The sequence below is a fragment of the Emiliania huxleyi genome (genome assembly GCF_000372725.1).
Source record: "Emiliania huxleyi CCMP1516 unplaced genomic scaffold EMIHUscaffold_95, whole genome shotgun sequence".
NCBI lineage: Eukaryota > Haptophyta > Isochrysidales > Noelaerhabdaceae > Emiliania > Emiliania huxleyi.
Genome location: NW_005194951.1, coordinates 271,486 through 287,662, shown reverse-complemented (window position 1 = coordinate 287,662; position 16,177 = coordinate 271,486). Strand labels below are relative to the sequence as shown.

The 16,177-nt window shown below is 63.7% G+C and overlaps 4 protein-coding genes across 4 annotated transcripts; 3 read left to right on the top strand and 1 right to left on the bottom strand.

The window, feature by feature from the left end:
• Positions 1-480: 480 nt before the first annotated feature.
• Positions 481-2,889, top strand: EMIHUDRAFT_439197 (hypothetical protein; the record flags this gene model as incomplete). The annotated part of the gene is made up of 7 exons (XM_005756764.1): positions 481-641; positions 712-1,007; positions 1,081-1,192; positions 1,272-1,300; positions 1,411-1,463; positions 1,643-1,875; positions 2,698-2,889. The coding sequence occupies 6 exons, from the start codon at positions 484-486 to the stop codon at positions 1,814-1,816; spliced, it is 822 nt and encodes a 273-aa protein (XP_005756821.1). The 3' UTR covers positions 1,817-1,875; positions 2,698-2,889.
• Positions 2,890-3,169: 280 nt separating this feature from the next.
• Positions 3,170-6,369, top strand: EMIHUDRAFT_107768 (hypothetical protein; the record flags this gene model as incomplete). The annotated part of the gene is made up of 2 exons (XM_005756763.1): positions 3,170-5,968; positions 6,268-6,369. 2 exons carry the CDS (start codon positions 3,170-3,172, stop codon positions 6,367-6,369), a joined length of 2,901 nt encoding a protein of 966 aa, XP_005756820.1.
• A 182-nt stretch (positions 6,370-6,551) lies between these two features.
• EMIHUDRAFT_466221 (hypothetical protein) lies at positions 6,552-8,936 on the bottom strand (the record flags this gene model as incomplete). Its single annotated transcript, XM_005756762.1, has 6 exons — positions 6,552-7,295; positions 7,372-7,784; positions 8,146-8,204; positions 8,244-8,288; positions 8,368-8,523; positions 8,610-8,936. 6 exons carry the CDS (start codon positions 8,934-8,936, stop codon positions 6,784-6,786), a joined length of 1,512 nt encoding a protein of 503 aa, XP_005756819.1. The 3' UTR covers positions 6,552-6,783.
• A 3,295-nt stretch (positions 8,937-12,231) lies between these two features.
• EMIHUDRAFT_413973 (hypothetical protein) lies at positions 12,232-16,162 on the top strand (the record flags this gene model as incomplete). Its single annotated transcript, XM_005756761.1, has 3 exons — positions 12,232-13,378; positions 16,078-16,092; positions 16,143-16,162. One exon carries the CDS (start codon positions 12,232-12,234, stop codon positions 13,174-13,176), a length of 945 nt encoding a protein of 314 aa, XP_005756818.1. The 3' UTR covers positions 13,177-13,378; positions 16,078-16,092; positions 16,143-16,162.
• Positions 16,163-16,177: the final 15 nt, after the last annotated feature.

The window sequence follows — 16,177 nt, the reverse complement described above, 5'->3', positions numbered from 1 at the left end:
GAGCAAAACCGAGCGCGATTGTCTCGCGTCCGCCGGGCTGACTGAGATGCGGCAGCCGGCGATCTTGCTCCCCTGAGAAGAAAACCTAGGTCAGAGGGAAAGGTAGATATATATTCAACCTACCTTTACCACCACCGGGAGCGGCCAGGGCTTCATAGACTCGGTCGAAAGACCCCAGATTGCGCCATTCGCTCTCACCTGGCAACCCTGTCTGCACGTCTCGCGCGCGCGTGAACAGGGCTCCAGGCCCCAAATGACGAGTGAGTGTTAGTAGTTTAGAGTTGATTGGCATCCATCGATCCATGCCTCTCTGGACAGGGTGGCCCGCCACAAGGAGGACCCCAGGAATTGCGACTCGCCGCTTTCCTCCCGAGCTCACCTTTAATACACCTAAAACAAAACAATAGAGTTCACAGAGGACACACAATTGCCCACAGGGGTGCCACTGAGGTCCCTCATTAAAGAAGAATCCGTGACTCACCGATGCTTGCGTTGTGCCTTGCTTTCGCCGCCGGCGCGTCGGCACTCGTCGCGCTGCCAACGCCCGTGCACGTCCCGATCGTCAGCAGTGGTCGTCGCGTTTCGCAGCTGCAGTGCGTAGCAGCGACCGAGGAGGAGAAGACGCTGTTAGCGGCTTCGAAGTAAGCACATCACCCTCTTGCCGCAAGCCGCCCATGCCTGCCACGCACCTTTCGTCCTTGTCCTGCGCAGGAAGGTCACGCTCGCGGCCAAGCGCTTCGGCGTCACCCAGGGCAAGCAGGCGCAGGCATGGGTTGAGCAGGCGGTCTCGGCCGGCGACGCGAGCGCCTCCGGGCTGATGGAGATGCAACTGACTCTCTTTGAGGAGTGCCAGCTGGACGACGAGAGCGGCCGCTGCAAGGCGCTTACCGAGGCGATTGAGGCGCTCAGCTCCGCGGTAGAGGTTCGGCGCAACGCGCCCAAGGACACGGAGTTCGAACTCATCCTCGGCCCCACCGCCATTCAAGAGGCGGCGACGAAGCTGCGCGGTGCGCGGTGCCCCGCCCGCCCTGTCAACGAGCAAGACTGACCGCACCGCCCCTCGCCCTCCGCGCCCTGCAGCCTCGGCGGCGACCTTTGGTCCCGAGCAGAAGGAGGCGGCGAACGTGTGGATCAAGAAGCTCACGTCCGGCGAGGCGGCGAGCGGCGCGGGCTTGCTCGAGGAGCAGATCACGTCTTCCACCCCGGGGCAGCAGCGCGCGTGCGCTCTCCCGCCCGCAGGACCCCCGCCCGCGCGGCTGTGTCTCGTGTAGGCTCTTTGGCGAGTGCGTGCTCAGCGAGGGCGCCGTCTCCCCTCCCCAGCACTGCCAGCGGCTCCTCTCGAGCAGCTCTGGAGGCGCTGCTCATGGCCTCCGGAGGCGCTGCTCACGGCCTGCTCCGCTGCCGAGGTAGGCTCGACGCCCTCCAACTGCCAGCTGTTGGAGGAGGCGCTCTGCGAGCTGCAGGCCGCGGTATAGACTAGAGAGAGGTAGGCGAAGACACGGTCAGGCCATGGCAGGACACACCCGACTCTCAGGAGGCGGCTAGCGAGGCGGAGAGACGGCCACAGCGCCACACGGGAGCGATACACCGACGCACAGACTAGCCTCTCGTCCAACCCTGCTGCCGCACGTCCTGACCGTAGGCGGCCATCGATTCGTGCCAGTCCGAAGACGAGTGCGAGCCAAAGGCGGTGGCGGAGGCGGTGGCGGACGAGCTGGTGGCGGCGCCGGCGCCCGCCGTGGAGATCATCACCTCTGGACGCAAGCGCAAGGCGGTCAAGCAGTTCCTCAAGAAGCTCGTTGGCAAAGCTAACTGACGGCGCTGCGGGGTCTCGGCGCCGGTGCACGGCCACACCGCCCTCCCCTCCCTCACACGCCCGTAGCGCGACTACGCCTACGGCTTTATGGTCACGTGGCTCTGGGAGCTCCTGGGGCTCCTCTCATCTTTGAACACGGGGTGGTGGGAGGTATCGAAAGCGGCTGTGAACACGGGGTGCTGGCAAGCAAAAAAAACACGGCCGCTTTCGTGTGCGCTTCGCCGCTTTCGTGGAAATCGGGGGACGCGCGACCCACTTCGCCACAGACGGTCCCGCGCCTCGCCGCTATGACGGCGACACGGCCGCAGCTCGTGTGCGTGTCGCCGTCTTTGTCCGGAGTGAAAAGTCCAACGCGCTCGTCGGTGACGGTGTCCCCCGATTTTCGCCGCGCTCGGCGAACCTCGACAGCGCTTGTTCGATGGCATGCAGCTCTTTGCGCCTGAAGCCTGGAGAGCAGCTCCTCTGCTGCTCACACACTCTGCACAGTTGACACAGCCTACTGTGCGGCTGCCACAGCACAACAAAGGCGTCGCTAGTGCGCGTGAGGGTGTCGACGCCGGCGATGGGAATTCGCGCCATCACCGACCAAAGCACGCGCAGGTCTGCGACGATTATGCTGGCGAATGAGACGATCAAGTCCGCAAATTGTTCTTGCAGCACAGGGCCCACGAGTGCATCGCGCCGCGTTTACACCATGGGAAGCCACCAGGGTAGGCTCAATCGCCCAGATAGGGTCTTACTGTAGTGCGCGTCGGTCGGGCTGGTGGTTCGACATTTTCCGTTTAAGGTATGTTGTTGGCAAACCAAGACATTTTCAGTGTGTGTGTCAGTGTATGTAGCTCTTACGAACATACCCGAGGGTGAACTGCTGAAAGGGTTTGCGATGAGGAGCGATCCGAACGTGGTATCGGGTGAACTATTCACTATTTTGCACTTGGATTTCGCTACGATATTCTCCACCTCATTCTCATCAGGGTCGATTCCGCATGTGTGGGCACACGCCGCGCGTAGGGCCATTAGGGGCCTAGAGAACACCCCCTGTCCCCAATATTAAAAAAAGGGACAAAGTACAAGGCTCAATCAAGGGCACAAGGGGCCACAGTACCCGGAAACGTTGCGCATGGCAGACGGACATGCTTTTCTCCCATTAATTAAGCTAAAAGTACGTAAATGCAATTACCCTCCAAAAAAGTAAAGGCTGAACCGGCCACAGATAGTACTACATATAGCGACATGCAATTTAGGCTGGAATTTAGGTTACGTGCAATTTAACTAATGCCCCCAAACGCCCAATACCTTTTGCTGTTGCTTCTGCTCCCGTAGTGCCCGTGCTCGTGCCCCTTCTGCTCACACATGCCGCTGCGGCGCGCCGCACTTTTCCCCATCCTACTGCTCGCGCTGATTGCATATTTGAATGCCACGTGCCCCGATGCAAGCGGCGAGGGCGACCCGCATCTCACCTTTGCGCACGGCGGGAGGGCCGATTTCCGAGGCGAACACGGCCGGCTCTTTAACTTGCTGAGCGCGGCGCGCCTCAGCATCAATGCGATGACCGAGGAGGGGATCTTTCGCATGAACGAAGCCACGGTGAACGGCTCTTGGCTCACGCAGTTTCACGCACTCGCCACCACGTCGGCTGGCCTGCTCCAGTTCTCAATGTTTGGCTTCAAGATATCGCCGGCGAGCCTTTTGGGTTGGTCAAACGGCACCTGCGCCGGTAGGCCGTTCAAGCTCACCGGAGCCCGCCTGGGCCATGTGTTGCGCGACTCGCCCCTGCAGCGACAGTCTTGCGGAGAGGTGCAGCTGCAGGCGAATCATTCCTCTGTCACCCTGTCCACGCCGGAGTGGAACTTCACCGTCGCGCCCAAGGCGGTGCCTGACTACTACCATCGCGCCGATCACATCAGCGGACCGAAGGTGCGTCTAGACGCGCACTTTGCGCTCCGGGTCCCAGAGGCATCTCTCAAAGTGTCGCCGCATGGCCTCATCGGCCAGTCGTTCGACGGCTCTGGGATCGCGGTGGACGGAGCACGCGATCCCAAGCCTCGCCCCGGCCTTAACCTCACGACCAAGGCGATGGCAGAGGGCGCGATCGTTGGCCGCTGGGAGGAGTACGTGATGCCCTCTCCCTTTGCCACGGCCTTTGCCTACTCGCGCTTCGGCCTCTCCCGGGCGCCTCCACGCGACGTTGCCGCGCTGTCGGGTCGCAAGTTCTCGTCGGGAGCAGCGGCCGATGCGCCCAAGACCACTGCATCGGCCTCCGTCGACGGGAGCGAGGAGGTCGGTGCTGCCACCATGGCCACCCGCCGGCTCGGCGAGTGCGAGCCGCCATCGCCGCCCTCGCTATCGCCATCCCCTCCGCCGTCGCCGTCTCCCTCCCCCCCATCCGCCTCGCCATCGCCGCCGCTGCCCTCAGTCTCCCCTTCGCCTCCGCCACTACCGCCGTCCGAAACATGCCTGCCAGAGACAGGAATGACGCTGACGCAGGACGCCAGCATCGGCGACACCGTCATTTTCGTCAATTGCTACGTCGACGGCCTCCAGGAGGGCAGTACCATCACCTTGGACGGGTCAAACTACGAGGTGGTCGCCCTCGCAGAGCCCTCTGGCAGGCGCCGCCTCGCCGCGAAACTGCCAATCACGCTGGATACACCGCTCACCAGTGACGTTTTTTCTGGCGAATCGGTCAATTTGACCAATTTGAGCGTACCCACCTCCACGTGTCTGTGCAGTCACAATCTGACGATGGTCTTTCCGACGATGGTCTTCGACGTCTCTGCCTCCTTGGCCTTTCCGCCTCCACCCTCGCTGCCACCGCCAGCATCGCTACCGTTCGGATGCGAAGATGGCGACGACGAAGGCCTAGAGTGCGGTGGGGGTATCTGCAGGGCACGGGAATACTGCTCAAATGAAATCTTCGGGTTTCCATTTTGCGACGGGGTGCTCAGTGGACAGCCGCAATTCCCGCCCTGGGACTGCTTGGATCGCGAGCCGCCCCCGTGGTGCTCCGCCTGCGATGGCGAGTGGCGACTCCCGGGCCCTGCCTGCATCCCTTGTGGCGCGATCTCTGGAAACATTTCGCACGAAGATGTTGTGGCGTCGCCGATGCCCTTTCCGCCTCCTTCCTCGCCGCATAGTTTCGAAGACGTCGAACCACCAGCCCGACGCTCACTACAGTTAGTTGGACAGCCAATTTTCGAAGGGCAAGATGTTGAGCCGATTTTCGACGTGAACGCGCACCCTGGATCAATCCCATTTCTCCCGGCGCCGGATGAGCCATGCGATTGCAGCGACGGGCTCGGCACCCGCAGGCGTGTGGAAGCTACCTCGGAGACGACCGGCTTCTCAGACCAGAATGAGTGCAGCGGCGGCGACGGCCCCCTCGGCCGCCGCAGGCGTGTCGAAGATGTAAAGCGCAGCTCTGCCAAGACGACCGGTTTCTCAGACCAGAATGAGTGCAGCGACGCCTGCCACATGCACTTCGCCTCCCTGTCGATGCCGGCGCCGCCACGCGCCCGTCGTGGGCTTCTTGCGAGTTCACGCAGCATCCCGAATGCTGACGCGGCCACGAATGCGACATGGAAATGGCCGTTCCCAGCGTCAGCCCCCACCGGCGTGGGCGGCTCGCCAGCCTCGGGCATCTGGGCAATCGAGGGGTTTCTCAACAAGACAGAGCGCGAGGAGCTGGTCCGATTGGTTCTCCAGGCGCCTGAGGAGAGGTGGAACACCTGCAAGGGCGAGCACGACAGCGACTACAAGGTGAGGGAGAAGGGCTACAAGATGTGCGGGTCCTCCCCTACACTGCTCGATGCGGACGGGCGCGCAATCGTCCAGTCTGTCCGAACGCGGGTCGCCGAGGCGTGGGGTACGGATTCCACGGACACTCTCGGGCCGGGCGACCTGCTTCGGTACAAGCCCGGGAGTCCTGCCGTCCCCGTGCACACCGACGTGTGGTCAGATTCTGGGGCGCACGGACCATACGGCTCGCTTATCGACTCTACCTTCATCGTGTACCTCAGTGACTCCCCCGTGGAGACCGTCTTTCCGCTTGCGGTCCCGGCACCGCTCCGCGTGCCCTCTAAAGCGGGCACTGCGCTGACATGGCTAGCAGTGGACCAGGACGGTCGTCGCCGCCCGACGACGGCGCACACGGTGACCGCCCTCGATAGGGCGCACAGCGAAGAGCGCCTCGTCCTGTGGTACCCTCTTTCCTTTGCCTCGGTTGCAGCGAACGCCCGCGAGCGGCGCCGTCACGCGGTCGACCTGGAGAATCAGCCCTCATTGGAGGCCTGCCAGGCTAAGTGCGACCAGCTGTACCCGTCAGCCAGCGGGGGTGACTCAGCGAGTTAGGAGCGGCCGGCCAGCCCTCGTGTCTGCGGAGGTCCTGTCTTAGCAAACACGGCGAGTCACTATGTGAATGTGTCACATTGGGGCTGTCCCCCGCCGCCAAGGAGGACCTGGCAAACCTGACGGGCGCGTGGAGGAACGTCTGGGTCATCATCGCGACGCCAACCATCACCGTCGCCGTCAACCGACCTCGACCTCCAGCTTGACCAGGGCGGTCTGGTCGCCGCGCGCGCGGGCAAGGCCAAACCGCAAACGCCGCCGTCCGCGCATGAAGTGACTCTCACATACTTATTAAGTATATTGGCTATTTTGCGCCGATTCGCACGCGAGTGTCTCTTGTCACGCGGTGCGTCGTTGCTGCAATGTGTTTGCGAGAGCCGCGCGCGGTGGGACGTCGTCTTCTTTTTTACACCGAGCGTGAGACTGAGAGACCCAGCGCACAAGCGACAAGGCGCACAACCCCCCTGTACGTGCAACTCACTCTCACGGTCCACACCCGTACGGCTCTAAGACTAAGTCTCTCTAACCAGTGGCAATGCGCCGAGACACGCGCGGTCACACGGTAGGGCTTTTCTCTGTACACGCACTCTCGTACGAGCCGGACGATCGAAGTCGACGTCTCACTGACGAGTGCTTTCGGGAGCGGGGGTGTACAACCAAGAGGCGGCGCCGCCCCCCGCGACGGGCCGTGCCTGGAGCAGTATGCAGCCGTGCGCGGGCAGCGACGCGTTGAAGCCGGCGGCCGGCGGGCCGAGGCCGGCGCCGCTCCAAAGGTCTCGCGCGGTGAAGGGGGCGGCGGCGGCGAAGCCGACCCGCGCCGTTTCGTCGCGGAGGTTGAAGAGGCCCCACACGTCGGAGCCGTCGGGGAGGCGCAGCCGCCAGCACTCCCCTCCGCCGGCGCAGCTCTGCTCGTCGGGAACCGCCGTGCGATCGCCCGCGGCGCGGTGGACAGCGAGGAAGCCGCCGTGCGTCAGCAGCGCCAACCCAGACGGCGTGAGGCGGGTCAGGTCGCTGCCGGTTACCAGCGGCCCTCCGATCAAGGCCCAGAGGGACGCCGCAGACTTGCGCTCCTCGTCACTCACCCCGTCCAGCGCGCCGTTGCCCACGTCGAGCGAGTCGAGATCCGGCCGGCCTAGAGGGGACGTGTCCGGGACGCGTCCAAGGGTCAGAGAGACGGCGGCGGCTGCGTCGCGCAAAAGTCCGCAGACCGCGCGACGCATCGCACGCGCGATCGCTGCCGCCCGCCTCGCACGAGTAGCGGAGCCAAGGCCGCGCCTGCGCGAACCGGCGCCGCACGGCGGGCCACCGCTCGAGGACGTCGCAGTAGCACTCGACGTCGTCCGAAGTGCGCCAGCTGTTGGCAAAGGGCACAAACGCGGCGGCGGAGGCGGGGTCGATGGACCAGGAGAGGGAGACCCAGACTGCTCGGCCGGTCGCCTCGAGCGCGCGGGAGAGCGCCGCGACGAACCGCGCGTTGTCGCCGTGCCACTCGCTCCCCGGCGAGACGGCGTCGAGCTTGAGCAGGTCCGCGCGGAGCTCGGCCGAGAACTGGTGCGCCACGCTGCGCACGTACGCCGCTGCGCACGGGCTGCTCCAGTTGAGGGCAAACGCGTTTCCAAACCTGTTCGCCGGCCGGAGGGGCCGCGCCGCCGCGGCGGCGGCGGTGCAGCCAGGCGCGCCGAGGACGGGAGAAGCGGCGCGCACCGCCGCCTTTGGGGTTGAGGTATAGCCCGAGATGAGCCGAGACTAGCCGAGATTAGCCGAGATCAGCCGAGGCTAGGCCGCCGCCTTTGGGAGGCCGGGGTTGAGGTATAGCCCGAGCTTCTGTCCGCGCGAGTGCAGCGTGTCGGCGAGCCGCCGCATCCCCTCAGGGAAGCGGGTCGAGTTGTGCGTCCACCTATTGTCAACTGACACCTATGGTCACTGTTCGTCGCCGTGCTCCGCCGCCCGAGATGTCCCGAGATTTCCCGAGATATATACACCGTCCGTGCAGATCGACGTGGTGCGCCGCGTCGGCCGCCCAGAGCGAGTCTACGTCCACCTACGAGGACGACCGGACCCCCTCCCCCTCTCCTCGCACCGGCGTCGGGCCGAGGAGCGAGCGAGTGTGGTCAAAGCCGTGCGGCTGGGGGTATCATGGACACACTGGAGGTATGGGACACACTGGAGGTAAGGAACACACTGGAGCTAGGCATGGAACACACGTGGTCAAAGCCGTGCGGCTGGAGGGTGCGCGCGAGCGCCGCGGACTGCGCGTCGACGTTGGAGGCCGTCAGCCACTCGGGGCCGTAGCCCGGCCGCCCTTTGACGGTGCAGAGCGACCAGGACGACCAGCCTCGAACGGCGCCCGTGTCGACTGCCTTGCCCGCCGCTCCTGGGGTGTGCGCTGTGAGGAGGAGGAGGAGCCGGCTCAGATCGCGCCGTCGGGCTCCTCCGTGGCTGCGACCGGCGCGATTGCGAGGTACGTCCGGCCGTGTCGAGCGGAGAAGAGGCGCCAGATCAGAAGAAGAGCGCACGCGAGCCAGATCCCGACGGCGTCCGCAATCAGGTCGAGCGTGTCGGCCGCACAAGACACGTACGGGCACCACGGCCACAGGTTGGAAGCATCGGCAGCCTCCTTTACCGCGCCCGCTGCTGCTGCGCATCCCACCGCGCCGGCGACGCGTGCGAGCGCAGCCTGCTGCGAGAGCGCGGCGTAGCCGGCGAGGGTGATGAAGAGGGACGCGACACAATGCTTGACAAGATCGCTGCGGGTGTGGAAGGACTCGTCCATGCAGAGAGACGGGAGAAAAAAAAGGGCAATGCAGCCCTTGCCCTGCGAACGCGCACCCCCGGGGCTAGGGCTCTCTTGCCCGCAACCCGACACCGATCATCCGGCCCGCTGGGTGCGCTTCTGAGCTCCTCGGCCCTGGATGTGAGGTTACTGATTGCACTCCAAGTGCTCCAATGCAACGGCTTTCTCGAGGTTCTCGAGGTGGATATCCTTTGGCCGCGTTGGGTAGCGAGGATTGGTACAACGGCTTTGCTCGGGCTTTTTTGCCGACTCTCCGTGCGGGAATTTGTGCATACCCGGGACCGACAGACAGCATCAAAGGATGTGCTTGTGACCGGCGCGTCTCTTGACGGGCACGAGCAGTGCTGTGATGTGCGGCGCTCGCCACCCTGGTGTGCTGCGACGGCGGACGACGGCGTGGTTGCTCAGATGGCCTTATGACGACCCCGTTTCGATCGACATCGTCCCTAAGGCCTCTGCTCATGAGCTCCATGCGGGAATGACTGGCTGAACCAACTGATCACAAATTCTCTCTGCAACATCAGAGTCGTCGAATTATGCTGTCACGAGGAAGAATTTTGGCGCTTTGTGAGATATCGTAGGAAGAATTTTGGCGCTTTGTGAGATATCGTGGGAATTTGTGATCAGTGAGCCAGTCATCCCGCGTGGAGCTCATGAGCAGAGGCCTTGCCCTTGGGGACGATGCCGAAACGGGGTCGTCATAAGGCCATCTCAGTGGCTACACGGCCTGCCACGGCGTGTGTGCCACGTCGACTCTGGACGACTCTGAACTGGCGCTTGATGCGGGCATAACTTGCGATCCCGACCTTGCGCGATGAGCCTATTAGTGCATTCTAGTACCATCTACTCGCACATGGCAAGCATGGGCGACGCCTCAGGCCCCATGCCGGCCATCCAAGATATGCGTGCGCCAAGGGTTTGCTACCACCTAAAAGTACATCCCCGTAAACTATTGCTAGATCGCCGAAGTCGTGTGGCCGACGAAAATCGTCGCCCCCTCAAATCGGGTATCGTCGGTGTGCGCCTCTGCTCTCGCGCGCCTGCTCTCGCGCGCGCCTGCTCTCGCGCGCGCCTAACCTGCTCTCGCGCGCGCCTAGAGATTTCAAGCGGCAGGAGAGAGAACGATCGTCGAGAGTGAGAAGACCGCGAGGCGGCATAAAGGTCGCTCCGAGAATTGGCGAGAGACTGCAAAGAAACTTTGGGCGCGCGGCTCCGTCGAGGACCGGGCGCGCCCCTTGCCCGGCGCGGCGTAGGTCCCGGCCTCGCCGATGGCGCTTAGTGCTTCGCGGAGTGCTTCCAACTTCCAAGTCGGTGCGACTGGCGCGCGTCAGACAAACAGACAGACAGACAGACAGACAGACAGACAGACAGACAGACAGACAGACAGACAGACAGGTCCCGCGCTGTCGCCTTGGGAGGCTCAGTAGAGGTCGATGCCGCGCTCCTCGCACACGGCAACCAGCTCAGGCTCCTTGTTCTTGCTGCCCACGGCGAGCGTCTGCACGCGAGGGAAGGTGCGATCAGGGTGCGATGAGCATTGGGCGGGGAAGGGGCGTGTGGCGAGGGGGCGTCTCGCGCCTTCAAGCTCGGGGCGGCCCCCTCCTTGAGGGCGGCGGCCAGCACTTTGCAGCCCTCGTCGCCAATCTGGTTGCTCACGAGGTTGAGATACTCGAGCCGCCGCACAGCCCCCTCCTTGCCGAGGGCGGCGGCCAGCGCCTTGCAGCCCTCGTCGCCAATCTTGTTGCGGTCGAGATAGAGCATCTCGAGCTGCGGCGCTGCCCCCTCCTTGCCGAGGGCGGCGGCCAGCGCCTTGCAGCCCTCGTCGCCAATCTTGTTGTAGGTGAGATAGAGCTGCTTGAGCCGCGTCGCTGCCCCGCTCGCGAGGACCTCCGCCAGCTGCGCCGCCTCCGCGTCGCCCCAGCCGAGGTGGCGGTAGACCAGCTTGGTTGCCTTGCCAAACTGCTCCTCGAAGGCGGCCTCGTACAGCCGCTTCACCAGCGGCTTGTCGTCCTTGCCGTTGGTGAAGCTCTTCGACTCCAGCTCCGCCGCGAACGCAGACGGCAGCAGCGGAGGGCGCCGGCCCCCGTCCTGGACGCAGTCGTTTCGGAGGCTCCAGTAGTCGTACTCCTTGCCGTCGCGCATCTTGCCGAGGTCGAGCGAGAGGTCGAAGTCCTTGGTTAGGCTAGCCCAGCTGGCCTCTGTGAAGCACCAGCCGCGGTCAAAGTACTTGGCCACGTTGGTGCCCTCGGCCTGGTCCTCCGCCTTGTGGCCGTCCGGGAAGGAGGTCAGCCGCAGCACGGTCGTGCTCGGGTGGGAGTAGAGCGTGCCGAGGCAGCCCAGTCCCTGCTTGAAGAGCGCGTTCTGCTCCTCGGTGCGCATGACGCCGTTGGGGGGGTCGGGGTGCTGGTGCAGCGAGCCGAAGTCCCAAAACACGCCGAGCCGCGTGATGCGCGGAGACGTGAGCAGGGCCTTGAGCGCCCTTGCGACGCGGGAGAGGTTGGCTCCGATCGGGTCGGGGTGGTCCTTGGTCAGCCACGGGTAGGAGAGCGCGGCGACGGGAAGCCAGTCCAATATCTCGTTGGTTGCCTCGACGAGGTCGGCGAGGGAGAGGAAGGCCTCTTTGGGCAGCGCCTGCCGGTGGGTGAGGACGCCGCCCGCCTCGGCGTGGCGGACGATCCACTGCGCGTCGAGGAGGGCGACGGCGCCGCTCGCGAGGACTGGCTCCAGGTCGCCGCCGCCGAGCTGCTTGCGCCACGCTGACAGTTTCCACTCATCGACGCCGAGATCGGAGGCGAAGGGGAGGGCGGCGGCCGGCTTCGTCGGGGCAGGACCGGCAGGCGCCATGCATTCCCGGCGATGGAGGCAGGGCAGCGACTTCTCGAAGCAGGCGCGCAGCATGCCGAAACGCGTAGACCGGCGGGCGCTCTTCTGTCTCTTCTCCCCCCCCCCCCCCCCCCCCCCCCCCGCGAGCGGTCAGGCTCGGAGCGTTACGTGCCACCTGGACGCATCCCTCCTTGTCCCACTTATCGAATTTGTGCAGGCGAGAGTACTCGTCCGAATTCCGGCGTTTTTCATAATCTCATCCTACTACGCTACAAAACAAAAGTTGTTTGGTATTGCTAAAAATCTCTCTCTCTCTCTACGCTACTAGTACAAAGAGGGGTACCCGGACGGAGAATCCCCAGATGCGGAAACGTAGTGTCGCTCAAGAGGTGCGATACTGCGGGGGAGTGTAAGGTGCCTAGATGGGCTTCCAGTATCGGACATTCAAGACATGATTGGCCTGTCGCGCGGATGGGAAATTCTTTTGCCAAAAGATGATTCTCACCTGTGGCTACCTTGGGCGACCGACTTCGCCATGCTATCCATTCGGAGCCCGCGCTCCAAGTCTCCAAAGAGCCCTCGCGGGATCCTCAAGAAGTCGCCGGAGCATCCCCCAGCAGCCCCGCTGCCAAAGGCGGTGGAGAGAACGCCGTCGCTCTCCGAGACTTCCAACCACAGCGAGACTTCCAACCTCTCCGAGTGCTCGAGCAGCTCGCCGCGCCGCCGCCGCAGGGCAATCATCCTCGACCGGCCATCCGCCGGGAGCGAGACCGAGTCCTCCGATTATGAGCTGATAGATGGGATCGCGAGCGCTGCGGCGGCGCTGAAGGCGGCCGTCGAGGCGGAGGACGTCGAGGCGGCGCGCGCGCTGGTGCACGAGCACCCGGCCGCCGTCAAGCAGTGGCGGGAGTGCCGCACGCTGCTGCACGAGGCGGCCTCCGACGGCAGCCTCTCCCTCGTCAGCCTGCTGCTCGGCGCGGGCGCACCCCTGTGGCGGGCGGACGAGGAGGGGCAGACGGCGCTGCACGCGGCGTGCGCCTCCGAGCAGGTCGAGGCGGCGCGGCTGCTGTCGGATCAGACGCCGTGCTGGGAGCTGACGGTAGAAGACAACTACCAGATGACCCCTCTCCACCTTGCGACCGAGTCCGGGGTGGAGCCGCTGGTGGCGCTGCTACTCGAGCGGCTCACGCAGCTGTCGGGCACGCCGGGCGCCGACGTGGACGCCATCAAGCAGCTGCGGCGCGGCACCGTCCAGTTCCTTGCCGCCCGGCACGGCTTTGCCGGAGTGCTCGATCTGCTGCGCGACGACGGCGGCGGCGCAGAGGGCGGGGCGGCGGGCGAGGCGGCGGCGGCAGTGCGAGCGAGCCCAGATTGTTCGGTCTCGGAGGAGGTGTGAGGGGGAGGGCCTGTTGACCACCCCTCTAGTGCGGCCCTCGTGCTGCCCATTCCATACGTGTGTTTTGGCCGCCTGAGCATGCCGGTTGTGATCCCGTCGTGTCGCATGTACTCGTCGCGCGTGCAGTTGCTGGGACTGCAGAGCGCTGAGCGGAGAGAGATATCTTGCACACCTGCACAGTGTGCGTTGTGGTGAGAGAGCATAACATGCGCATGTCTTTTGCATGTTCGTGCGCCGTGTGCGCATGCTTCTTTGTTATACGCTCTCGTAGATCGACCTAGTGGGCGGCGGAGAGTGGAGGCGAGGCCTCCGAGCGTCGAGCTCGAGCGTCGAAGCGCCGGGAGCTCGTCGGCTTGTTGTGCGCCAAAAGCGTCGAAAATGTCCCAAAAAGCGTGTCTCGAGTTTGTTGCAGCCCCACAGCCGGCGCGCGCTGCCAGGAAGCACCGCTCGCGTGTCGGCGGCACTCCCTGGCACCCAGGGAGTGCCGCGAACCGACCAGACCGAATGGGCTCGACGCCGCGCTCGCTGTGGGGCTGCAACAAACTCGCCGCCGAACGTGCCACCGACGGCGTCCTGGCGGAGGTGGTGGAGTTTGAGACCTGAGGCTGCGGAGGTGACGCCTGAGGTACCGGCCCGTGCACAGCGACTCAGCCGGCGACCGCCACGGGCTCAGACGAGACTTGTCGACGCGTTCCGGCTCAGCTTCACCGTGGTCATCGGGCGTCTGTCGACGTCAGGACCACCCATACAGCTCGCGGGTTTGAGGTCGCAAGAGCCAAGATGGTGGCGTTTGGACATCCCAACCATCACACAAGACAGCCTGTAGGTGGTGGCGGGACGGCGCAGTGTTTGTGGCACTCGGCAGTAGGCACCCGCGGCACGGCCCCGCTGTCGGCTCTCGCTGGCTGCGGAACCGGCCCCAGAGGGGGACGGTCCGGGCGAGTGTGGCAGCTCCTGCGCTAGTATGGGCACCCTCTATCATAGCACTACTGATCCCGGTCATTAGAGCTGCCAGGGATAGCGTCAGGAGCCGGTAGGAGTCAAACCCCCTCATATTTGAGACATCGTGGCCCATATACTCGCACAACGAGCCCGTCAAGACCAAGAACGAAGAAGCAACAGGCAAGATCAGACCAAATAAATAAATAAAAACGGACACTCTCTACTGTGAGATGGGTAAAAAGGAACAGGTCCCCGCCCTTGCGATGTTTGTGCAGGTTTCTTTGTGGGTGTGGTCGGCGACTAGCCGGGGTCGTCCTCCCGACTGAGCCCTGGTGTCGAGGTGTCGAGGCCCGGTGTCGAGGGTGTCGAGCTGCTGTCGAGGGATAGAGGTGTCGAGGCCTGTCGAGGCCTGTCGAGGCCTGTCGAGGCCTGTCGAGGCCTGTCGAGGCTGAAACCATGCTTGTCCGTGTCGAGGAGTGTCGAGGGGTGTCGAGGGGTGTCGAGGGGTGTCGAGGGTGTCGAGCGGGTGTCGAGCGGGTGTCGAGTGTTGTCAAGAGGCGTCTGAGGTATCGAGGTGTCCAAGGTGGCAGGTGGATGCAGTTGCAGCCCATCAACATACAACAAAAGTTGGGCAGCAGTTGCAAAGCTGTTTCATCCCTTAGTTGCAGCCTCAGTTGCACCCTGTTGATGTAGCACAACCTGAGCACAACCAGTATACTCTCTGTGGACATTTGAGGACATCAAGTGCCGGGAGTCATTGCCACTGTGCACCAAGGTGCTGTGCAGGCGCAGCACCGCAGCAGCGTCGCTGCTGCAGCAGCGTCGCTGCTGCAGCGTCACCGGCGCACAAAGCGCAACTGACCACAGCGCTCATGGCACAAGGCTGGTGCCATGAGTCAGTGGACATTGCCACTGCACAAGGTGCTGTCCAGCAGCTAAGGGCTACAGTACCCCATCGCAGCAGCGTCGCCGCCGCTGCAGCGTCGCCGTTGCATACACCGGCTAAGTCGGCCATGGCACGCGATATACGGCGCTCGCGCCCAAATTTTCTTCGCCTGCGCGGCGGGCGATCGATCCTCCTCATGCTCAGCAATCGCCGCCTCAGCATCCTCCTCTTCCGATTCTCGTTGCTGCTTCTTGAGCGCACTTCGGCGACATCTAGCCAAATAGTTTTCACAAATAGCCTCAAGCTCAAACAAACGCATGTCAGAGAAGCCTGTGTATGCTGGTCCTCTTTGAACGATCCGCGCGTGAGGTAGCATAGGGCCTTGTTGGCAGCAGCCAGCTTGTTGCGCTGCTTCGTTGCGATGAGCTGATTGGGATCGCAGAAGTGCATGCCAAGCACCGCCACGATCTTGAAGCAGAACACATCGCAACCGCATCGTCCGCACTGCCATCGGCATGCCGCGCCCGCCGCTTCGCCGCAGCCGCCTTAAGGCACGCATAGCGGCAGCACATGGTACGGTGCGCGTACTTGAGCAGGCGTTGCGCGCCGCAAGTAGCGCACTGGCCCTGGGAGACGGCGATATGGCGTCGTGCGCGGCATACGCTGGTCGGGACCGCGTCCAGGTATTTTTCGGGTAAACCTGGACTTTTGCAGGTATACCCGGGTTTTACCCGGAGTTGGCCTCGTGTCGTCTAGTTCATGGCCCCCGGCCTTCCAGCGTCTAAGTCTGAGCCCGGCTCCGTGCGGGGGCTAAGTTGAGCGCTCGCTCGCTGCAGAGGCTAAGTGTAGAGCGACCCTCTAGCCCTACTACCCAACCATTGTCTCTAATCTCAAAGTCTCCCACCGGAGGCCGAGTGACTGAGGTCTCAAGTCTCAAATCTCTGGTCTCAAATCTCTGGGTAGCACTGTAGACCCGAGTGGAGTCTTTCAAATCTTTAGGCTCTCAATCTCTAAAAAAGACTAGAGATTTCAGGATTACCCCAGCACATGCCGGTGTGGTGAGAGAGCATGATTGTTGCGCATGTCTTTTGCATGTTCGTGCGCCGTGTGCGCATGCTTCTTTGTTATACGCTCTCGTAGATCGACCTAGTGGGTGGCGGAGAGTGGGAGGCG